We start from the raw sequence: 10770 nt of genomic DNA, 5'->3' as shown, positions 1-10770 counted from the left end.
TAAACTAATATCAATGCAAAATGTAGATATTACACATACTTTACTAAACACAATTTTTTAAGATTATATAGGCACAATTTTGAAGGTATTTGTGTAACACTGTTCTTTATATGTATAAGATGTTATCTTGTAAAATAGCACCTGTATTTAAGATGCTGATCAGGTATGACATATGTACACTTTGCACAAATTTCACACAGTACCAACAAATTACAAAGCTGACTATTACAATAAACAGTTTCTTCTTTGATGATGGTATGAACTTCTGATTTCCAAAAATAAAACAGCTCATTAAAAAAAAATTAAATAGTATGGATCATATAAATGCAAATACACAATATTTATATAAGTGACAACTAACATACCAGATTCCTGCATTAGCAGGGCTGAGTTGAACAATGCCAGTTTATGCGCTGGGTTGAGTTCTAGGGCTTGGTTGAAATTCTTCAGGGCTTCTGTTGGATCTTTCAGTTCAATGTAAACAATCGCCAAGTTGTACCACAGGTCTGCATTGGTTCTGTCTAGTTCTAGAGCTCTAAGATAAGCTTCCTTAGCTTTCAGAGGTTTGTTCATTTTTAAAAGTAATTCTCCCCTGTCAAAGAATCAGATTTAGCCTTCAACTTTTATTTATACTAATATGAAATTAATTGACAAGTTTTTTTAAAGGCTTGCCTTCCTCGTTATTTCTTCCTTGTTTGTTTTAAACACAAAACAATATAGGACCTTCTTTACGTCCCATTCCCAAGTCTTTCAGCTCTCGAAAGTCTGTATACAACAAATGCACATGCAGAACAAAAACCAAAATAATAAGTGATCAGCCTGATAGCATCTCTGTAACTACACTGCAAGAGCTATAGTTCAGGCATCTTTGCAACTCCCTAAGTCCCAATGGGAATCACAACTAACAGAATAGTGAACAGAAGCCTCAACACCCACAGCCAAATTACTCTTATCTATTTAGCGGCCATTTATGTGGTTTTTAGTTAAGTCCTGCATTTTCTGGACCACTTTTAACAAAAAAAAAGGGTAAAACAAGCTCCATGACTCTGACTTTATAGTCAGCTTTATAATTCAAACCTGAACTAGGAGATTAGAAATTTGAGTTTGAGATTCACCAAGAAATCTAATGGAAGCATCTTGCTGTACAACGTTTAAATACACAGTCTATGTGGGAACGCATGATTTGAAGCAAGAATTTAAAAGAATAGGGCTTGTAATGAATAACCGATTATTGATCCAAATCTTGATGATCTCATTGGGAAATGAATCAAGTCCAGCAGCTAATTCAATTGTATAAAGTGAATACGGCTCATAGCACTGCAAATGACTAAATGTTTATTTAAGAATGTGTCTCTAAAACTAGAAAAGATACCTGCTGATGTAAGCCTGCTTGAAATCTGGCCTCATACTAATTGCTTGTCGATATAATTGATCTGCTTCTTCAAGGCGAGATTCATTTGCTCGTATTAAGTTTGCAAGATTGATATAAACATTCAGATGGTTAGGAGCAACTCTTGCTGCATACTTTTTACCTGGAATGATCTGTCAAAAAGAATCCATGTACCAAACACAGGTTAAGTCAAAATGTGGAAGACAATCAATCTTTTCTATTACATTTGTTTTAGGGTATCATGGGACATCAGTGTGCTGGCTCTTAACAATTACAAATAGCAATTATTTTTTCCCAGAAAATCATACCAAGATCTAAACAATAGATTTTCTTCTTTAATTCTATGAAGACATAGATGGCTTTTATATAATATTTAATATATCAGTTAATTAAGCTCTGTTACTACCCAACTGGGTTTAAGCAGATAGCCACTAGAAACTGATCAGACCCTGCAAAACTTCTCCCATTCAGGCAAAGAGTATTTCCAAAAGCCTGAACTGACATTCTATCAGACATTTTCATTCCCTTATTTAACCCTCCAGCCTAAAGTAAGTGTAAATAAGATTTTTACCAGTCACTGATACAGTGGGTAAAAAGTAGTTGTGAAAGATGAAAATGCTGACAGTGCAACTGTTGTACTGTTCATATTTCATCTGTCTAGAATCTTCATACTGTTTCACAGTACAAACTTTTTAATGTCATACTTCTACCAAAGAGACGGCAGATTTTTGTTGTCAGTCTCGTTTTGCCCACAGCTTTTGTTAACTTCTTTAAGTTCTCCAAAATATTCCTCTCATTTCTTCATAAAGAGCTAGAATAAGTAATATTTGCTAGGTATAAACGTAACTTAGCAAATGGTAAACGTAAAAAAGCACATGTTTTTAAAAGTATGTTCAAGCAAAAATTTTTTTGTTGCTACTGCGACTACTTTCTTCCACCTTCAGTGCTGCATTTAAGCCTTCTCTTGAGGGCTCAGAAACTCAGTCATCAATGTATTAGCTGTAAGTGAAAATAAACCTAGTGTGACTAAAAACTGTAGGTGTACAATTCTAACTGCTGCTTTCTTTTATATCCTCAATTTAAAAAAAAAAAAAAAAAAAAAAAGACACAGCAACGTAAAAAGTAACTTCAAATAGTTTTAACAAAGAAGTTCCAAATTAGCACTTTTTTAACAGCCATGATTGTATGCAACCTACTCTTTCAATAGATAGGTTTAAATAAAAACCCTAACGTCTTTTATGTACAGCAACACAGAGCTTCAGGAAAAATACAAGAATTATATCATGAATATAAGTCTGAGAGAGTTCCCTCCTGTGGTGGTATATAAAATAAAATTACTTATTACCTGTGGCATCAATGATTTAGCAATCATATATGATTCTTCAGCTTCTTTAGTTTTGTTTAAGTTTTTGTAAGTTCTTCCTACATTCATGTGGGCACCAATATCATCTTAATAAAGAAAACAATGAAATTTCAAATACTTCCAATGCACTGAGTTTCATGAAAATAAATACCTGTGTCTTCAACATAGCATACAGGTACTGCATAAAGACCAACAACAAAAAGGCAATTCCGTATTATTTTTCAACTTAATTATGAAGCTCAGAATTCAATCATGAATCAAAGACAGATTATGAAGTTACTCAGGAAACGGTAAAAAAATTGAGGTCAGACTTCCACATATCCATCTTCAATCTCTTGCTACAGTAGAGGCACATAAATTGAAGGTTATTAGGTTTCTAAAAGGAAAAATGAAAGGTTGTCCAGTACTATCTAGAACTTCTTTTGCAACAGCATGTAAAATACAGTAAATGTGCACTTTGATACTATCTAGATTTCTCTACACCTTCCTAGTTTTAGAGAAGATAATTAAGTAATAATTATGTTTCATAAGAAATTACAGTTTAACTTAATTCCAAATGTCATTCAAATAACAGTTTTAAATGGAAAGTCTTTGCATCTTCTTACAGATAAAAACTTTGCTGGAGGACTTTTTATTAGTTTATTTCTAAAAACTACAGATCAATTAACATAGTGTACGATGTTGTTTGATGTTTAGTTGGAGAAAAGAGATCATCAAGAAGATTTTAAGTAAGCTAAGCTACTGAAATAGCAGGAGTGCAGAGACATCACTCAATGGCAACTAGTCAAAACTTTTACCTGGTTGCACTTGTGTAGCTTGTATGAAGAACTGCAGAGCTCTTTCAAAATTCTTTTCATTTTCTAATGCATGCCCCACATTGTTCCACAGTTTTGCATTGTTCTTATTTACCTAAAACCAGAAAAATATGCCAATGCATACAGTATTAAGCTGAAATTACATAACAACTGCTTTTCTTTTAACTATGTCTTAAAGATGTAAGAATATACAGCTAATGACATTTAATCAAGCTGCTCTAAGAGTAACAAAACACTCTATACAGAATGATTACATTGGACTTGTTGCTCAACATCCATTTATTTTAGTTACTTGCTCCTAGAAATACCAAACATTTTAAAATTCATTATCATTGTTATGGGATGTTGTGCAAACTACCCTATCATGCTATATGCACATTAAATAAATTATTCTATGCATCAAACTTTCTGTAGATTGTCGTAATGAAACATATCGTGCTTTCATGCAGATAATATATTCAACAGCTTTAACAAAAGAAAAAATTATCATCTATTTCTTACACATGAATTTCCATGTGTGCATCACTGTTTTTATTAAAGGATTCTCAAAAGCAACTAATTAGATATTAATACTGTGAATGTAGAAATAAAAGTGGCTAAACAAGCATCATTTCTCTCCATTTTTATCATGCTCTAGTGCAGCTTTTTAAGAAAAGCAAGACAAAGATACTATTTTCATTCTCAAATAGAACACAGTACCTTTAAAGCTGACATAAACAATGTGTACTCGGACTCCCAGTCCCAGTTTCTGTGCAGTGTTTTTAAGGCATGAGTGAACAGTACCACAGCCAAACAAAACCAAGAAATTTTTCTTAGTACGCTATTAAATAGAACAAAGATTTGTTATGAGCATATAAACAATTTTAATTTATACTAGAATAAGTATCTCATAAACTGAGGAAGATATTTGTGTATGGTATACTCCAATTTAATTGCCTCATCATCAAATGACACACGCCAAAATTTGAAAGGAAATAATGTCCAATTTCAAGTTCACTTTGTTATTTACCCATTTTTTTTGTTATCATTACACAATTCACTTAATAATAACAAATGCAATCCACATAATAGAATGTGAACAAAAAATACAGGAAAACTATACTTCTGTTAGACCTTATCTGTAATTTAAGGCAATAAACATGATCATGATGTCAAACAGTGAGGTTCTTCAAAACACTGTACAAAATGTTAAAAAAATGAAAAAAGCAACTAAATTGTAAACCCACGTTTTTGTTTCCTATCGGACAATTTCACACAAATTCTCTACTGCACATATCACCAGTATTTCCCACCCTGTAGAACACATCTAAATAGAGAGGTCTGCTGTGGAGGCTGCCTAATCTTCCATAAGCAAATGAAATCCTAGTGTTACTGTAATATCTAGAGAGGAGAAAGGTCATGAGTCTTTGTAGTAATTTTGAAGTTGCAAATTGTGGCAGAGGTCACTCTCTGAGAAAAGGTTGTCAGGAACAAACTTTTACATTTCATGCAGTTTATTTTTCTTAAGTTTAAACATGACTGACTTTAACTACAACAGATGTGAAATAATTCACTTTGATATGCTGGTCATTCGGTCTCTGAATTCTAGCTCAACTATGAAAAAACATGTTAAACACCCAGTAGCCTTCCTACAATTACAAATATCATTTTGTTTTTAAGAATCTCATTCTTGAGCAGACATATAGCTGTTCACTATCGCCAGCTATTTCTTATACTTGACTTATGCATTAACCTGAAAGGGCTTTTTTTCCTCCATTTTTAAGATATGCAAAAAGCTGTGCAGACTTAGACAACTATGCTTTGTTTCAAAAAAAAATACTAAAAAATAAAAAGTAGAACAGTAGTGTTAAGAGAGAAATTCTAAAACATTAGCAAAGCAACTGCTGAGAACTGGCGTATCAGTAAAGTATATTCCCATCAGCCCCATGAGGAAATTTTTTCTTTCCACAGACTTGTAAAGCAAGGAGCCTTCCCTCTCTCAAACTTTTTAGAGTGCTGATTCCCAATATTTCTGTAGTAAATGACACTGCTGTCTAATTTTTCCCCATCCATCCTCTCCTGGTTCCTTCCTTTCTTTCACATCACTTCTATTTTTACTGCCTCATAGTGGGATTTGTGATAATACTTTCTCCTCACTCCCACAAGGTACCACTAATTTCTGTCAGCTTTCGCAGCACCAGTTAGCATAAGTTATACTACAAGACTTCAACTCTAATCATAGCAGACAACAAAAATTGGGAATTGCTGCCTTACTGTTTGTCTGAAGCTGCATTAGGATGGCACTGGGGTAAAAAGGGTAAAGCATCCAGGTCAAAGGGAGGTATGTGCAGATCAATGTAGAAGATAGCAGAAAAAACAAAGGTGCATGCAAAACGTGCTCTCAGAGCAGAATTTCCTAAGGAGAAATTGTTATCCAAAAAAATCTTTAGTTTAAGAAATACTAAATGGCACTGATGTCCATTCCTAGCACAGCATATCTGAAAATTTAATCAGTAAGAGATATTTTAATATGCTGTAGACTAATATACATGCATTATATCAACTTCAGTCAGTCATCACCTTCGAATAAAGTACAAATCAAATCGGGCCAAGAATTTTTTTTGCCTAATCCTTAAAAATGTCTGGAAGTTCAACAGAAAATATTTGTGATTCTGCCCCTCTACTCTGCTCTGGTGAGACCCCACCTGGGGTACTGCAGCCAGCTCTGGAGCCCTCAGTACAGGAAAGAGACGGACCTGTGGGAGAGGGCCAAAGGAGGCTACAAAAATATTCAGGCGGCTGGAACACCTCTGCTGTGAGGACAGGCTGAGAGAGTTATGGTTGTTCAGCCTGGAGAAAAGAAGGCTCTGGTGAGACCTTATTGGGGGTCTTCCAGTTCTTAAAAGGGGCCTATAAGAAAGATGGGGACAGACCTTTTAGCAGGGCCTGTTGTGATAAGGGGTAATGGTTTTAAACTAAAAGGTGGGAGATTCAGGCTAGACATAAGGAAGAAATTTTTTACAATGAAGGTGGTAAAATCCTGGAACAGGTTGTCCAGAGAGGTGGTAGATGCCCCAACATCCAAGGCCAGGTTGGATGGGGCTCTGAGCAACCTGATCTATTTGAAGATGTCCCTGCTCATTGCAGGGGGTAGGACTAGATGACGTCTGTAGGTCACTTCCAACACAAGCTACTCTATGACTCTAGAAGAGCTACAATGTAATAAATTCATACCCCTAAAAGCTCCGCTGGGAAAGCTTCCAGTTATAAATATGGTTATCTTTTATAAAATTAAGAGAGACAAGTTAAACCAGTCACAGGTAACACTATCTTACCTTTTATTTGATAATTTCTTCCACCCATGTGCTACTAAAATGCAGAATCCCATGCTAGGAACATACAACACTCGTTCTGCTACTACAAATCCAACAGGAAAAAAGAGGTTTGATGCAGGAATGAATGGTAGCACTATTAAGCAGAGAGCCTACAAAAGAAATGCAAATGAATTAGTAATCAAGATTACACAGTAACAAACTGTACTCAAGAAAAAAAACATGTGAAATATCCCAGAAAAACAGATATACATAGCAGATATTTGAGATTTTTTTTCTTTCAAACATTAAGACCTGTTTTACATTGAGACCAAGTTTTAACGTTCAAATGACACTATTCCTTTCTTAAGGGCATACAAGTATATTTACTTTTCTATACTACAAAAAATAGTAGCTGCACAACAAAACACTATGATCAAATTCAAAACATTTTAATAAGAGTTCCACATACAAAAACATGCTAGTCTGAGGACCTTGGACACTATAGCAATTAAAAAATTATACCAGCTCATATGATGCATAAAGCAGGTTTGTTTTGTGGGTTTGATTTACAATACAATAAAATCAATTTTTATTTTCTGTAAAAAATGTGAAGAAATAACATAAAAATCAGGATCACTGAATAAACATCAGTGTTTATATACTACACTGAAGGCACCCTCGAATATCTAAAATGACAATGAACGTAAGAACTGCATCATTGCAGCTCTTAGGTTGGTCACAGACATTGTAACAAAAGGTGTGTTTTTTATAAGACAGAAATCCATCTGCTGCAATGGAAGTGCAATTGATGATTTGCTTTAAGTTCTGGGTGACTGTAAAACAGCAGTTTTACAATCGCTGGTAGGTGAAGACTCAAATAATTATTTTCAAATATCTGGGTCCATGTTACAAAAAACAAAATCCCTACAGAAACTGAATGTTTCTTCGAATAAAGAGGAATTATCTAGAAATTGTCAGTGAAACTGGGTGTCACCTTCTGTCTAATTTAAGTGTAACTTTAACTGCCTTTTCCATGCTAAAATAGTTAACATACCCAGTTTGAAAGTCAATCTAACAGTTCCCATATAAAAATGCAACACTGATTTAAAATGTCAAGGTTTTATAGCTCCTGTTTCAAGGGGCCAAGAGTATGCACATGGATCATTAACATGGCTCAGCTGATCCACAGCAATTCATTAAGCTACATGAGAATAAACACATAATTGCAACTTGAAGAAAACATGAGCACAATATAGAGAATATGTGGATTACTTGGGGACAAAATTTAATTTATTGCCATTTCACATTCCTCTTTCTCCTTAAGATTTTACAGTATGTGCTCCTTATAGAGCACCTATGAATCTGTAAAAGCCTTAACATGGAACTCTATATAGATTTTTGTAATCCACTTAGAAATGCAGGATTCATCACACTCTTCCCAAGTCAGTGCTCTGTAACAGTTTTTTAATTTAGTTACAGCAAATGCCTTCATACTTTTGAGGGTGCATTATGGGAAGTGAGTGTATCATTCTGTATTTCACTCTCACAGCCAAACACATTTTTGAGTTCAAAAGCAAATGTACAGAAGCATGTTCGAAATGTGCTTTAGCAAACAACGTGCTGTTTTGCAAATGTTTTCACTGCAATGTGAATAAACAGTATTTAGCTTTGAAATGTATGTTAGGCTTGTACTCAGGCTTGAATGAATTATTTTATGAAATCTTTCGATAAACCAATTTGAAGAAGTCACCTCTTAAGATTAAAAAAAATAGTTTACATTATTGCTCAAAAAATGCAGTTTGTTTTGTTTTTTTTAATATAATAAGGACATTGGTCCCACATCCCCATGAGGTTGACATATGTATAGTCAAAGCCAATTCTTTCCAATGGGCTTGAGTAGAATGGATTCTGTAGTTGATACAGCTAGTGCTTGGTCTCCACAGAGCACTTATAATCTAGGCATCTGATAAAGGTTTTTGCGTGTTCTGGTCTGTGCAATTCCTCTGATGACCAACGTTACACAACGTTTTGACAAACTTCTCTTTAGATCCTTGGTACACTGTCCTTCAAATACAATTTTCTGGGCAATAGATTCAAAGTCCTAGTGCGGATAAAAATGCAATCTCTTCTGTTCATTTACTCTTTCTTTTTATCACAGTCTTTCAGTAGATGCAGAGGCTTCATTCAAAAAATACCCTGAGATCAAGGCAACTGAAAAAAAAAAAAAAAAAAGGCAGAAACCATTAAAGTATGCTGGAAGAAGAAAAGCATATGATAAAACTCTAAAATAGGATCATAAGCTATGAAAAGCATCTGAACTGCTAAGTAACCAGTCAAAAGTTCACAAGGAAACATTTTAAAGCCCGAGTGAGTTGTAAGCACAGGGAGTAGAAAAATAAATATTGTTAAATTTAGAAGTACTTAAAAGTGTTAGAAACTTACACCAAGAAACCTAAGAGCACCTCTCTGTTCCTGACATTTGCATAGTAAGAAGCCACCACAGTTTTCAGCTGAGTAGCATGGAGTGCCGCCTTATCAGGAGGGAGGTAAAGCACCCTTGTTTCAGACACTCAGCAAATACCAAAAAAACCTAAAGAGCTTTTATTAAATTTCACCAGCCAAAGTAATGTCTATACCCAAGAAATTCCATGAACAAACAAGGGCCATGATCATAGCTTGATTCTGAAACCTACTGAAAAGCCACCCAAGTAATTCTACATCAGTACTATGCTCAGTACTCAACATTTTTCAGTATGTATAGTGTAACCTACTTACAATGGTCACTTAGTCTGACATTGAAGTTATCTGACTCTTTACAGGGATAAAGTTAATAGAAAATATAACATAATTTAACTGCTTCTACATGGTTTCTAGGGCATGTCCTTTAATAATGTAAGAACAATTGATTACGTCAAGCAGCATAATGACATCAACCTGCCAAAGCACATGTTCCATTTTATAATACACAGTCCCACTTTTTGTTAGTTTAATAGGCAGTTGGTAAAAAACAAAACCAAAAAAAAAACAACAGTAACAAAAAACCAGACACACAAAACCAAACACAACCAAACCAATTTATCTGTTTTGTCTTCTCTCAGTTCTGTTATTTTGAAAAGCCAATTTTAGAACCTGTGGCAAAAACTAAAATAAGACAAAACGTAACACTATGTACCCACTTACCAGAGTTATTTTTCCTGTAGATGACTGGTATCAAACAGATGAAAACTGACTGAAAATGAGTCCTTCAGCTTTTGCATCTCCCAGTAACCAGTTCATCCTTTGAGACTGTACTTGGGGAGAACTGTGAAATGTCCACTGGCACTTGAGGAAGTGGGAGAAGGAATCTCTTCTGTCTTGTCACTCAAGCAGTACAGCACCAAATGCATATTCACATCAGCAAATACAGAAAGACATGTTCAGACAGACTTGTGACCTCCTTTCTCTTTTGCATTTTGGATCCCTCTCTTCTGCATTTATTTTGCAAAGTGCAAATAAACATCTTTAATTCTGCAGCAGGTCTAAAGTTGTACCTTTTCTGATCTTATAAACAAAAGTAGCTTGAGATTTTTCCCTTAGAACAGGCTTCAGTATGACACCTCAGGGTCTCATAGAGCTAGTGGAAGAGGCAAAACATGCTAAAGATTTCTAATGGCAGAAGCTCTTTACAAAGCCCTTTATTACTCCATTGGAGTGACACTCACTAGAGTGTGAAACATCAAACAGTGCAGTCAATCATGGTAACAAATGTGATGAAGCCACAATTATACTAATACCATGTGGCATCCATATGGATAGCACATAGAATTCATACCTGCCAGTGTAGTAGTTTATTTTGACCAGCACAAACTCAGGCTTTTATTGGCAGAACTGAGAACCAAGCATGAAAAAAAGTTTTTTAAAATTAGTAAT

At 34.7% G+C, this 10770-nt stretch overlaps 1 protein-coding gene across 4 annotated transcripts in view; it reads right to left on the bottom strand.

The window, feature by feature from the left end:
- Positions 1 to 10770, bottom strand: part of TMTC3 (transmembrane O-mannosyltransferase targeting cadherins 3) — a 34024-nt gene that overhangs the window by 3405 nt on the left and 19849 nt on the right. For all 4 annotated transcript variants that reach the window (XM_065042063.1, XM_065042071.1, XM_065042078.1 and 1 more), the window contains 6 exons: positions 6883 to 7031; positions 4268 to 4388; positions 3551 to 3662; positions 2736 to 2839; positions 1373 to 1542; positions 366 to 592 (listed from right to left, as the gene is read on the bottom strand). In XM_065042063.1, coding sequence (XP_064898135.1) covers positions 366 to 592; positions 1373 to 1542; positions 2736 to 2839; positions 3551 to 3662; positions 4268 to 4388; positions 6883 to 7031 — 883 coding nt within the window. The remainder of the gene's footprint in view (positions 1 to 365; positions 593 to 1372; positions 1543 to 2735; positions 2840 to 3550; positions 3663 to 4267; positions 4389 to 6882; positions 7032 to 10770) is intronic.

The sequence above is a fragment of the Columba livia genome, chromosome 1 (genome assembly GCF_036013475.1).
Source record: "Columba livia isolate bColLiv1 breed racing homer chromosome 1, bColLiv1.pat.W.v2, whole genome shotgun sequence".
Taxonomy (NCBI): Eukaryota; Metazoa; Chordata; class Aves; order Columbiformes; family Columbidae; genus Columba; species Columba livia.
This window is presented reverse-complemented; position numbering and strand designations above follow the sequence as displayed.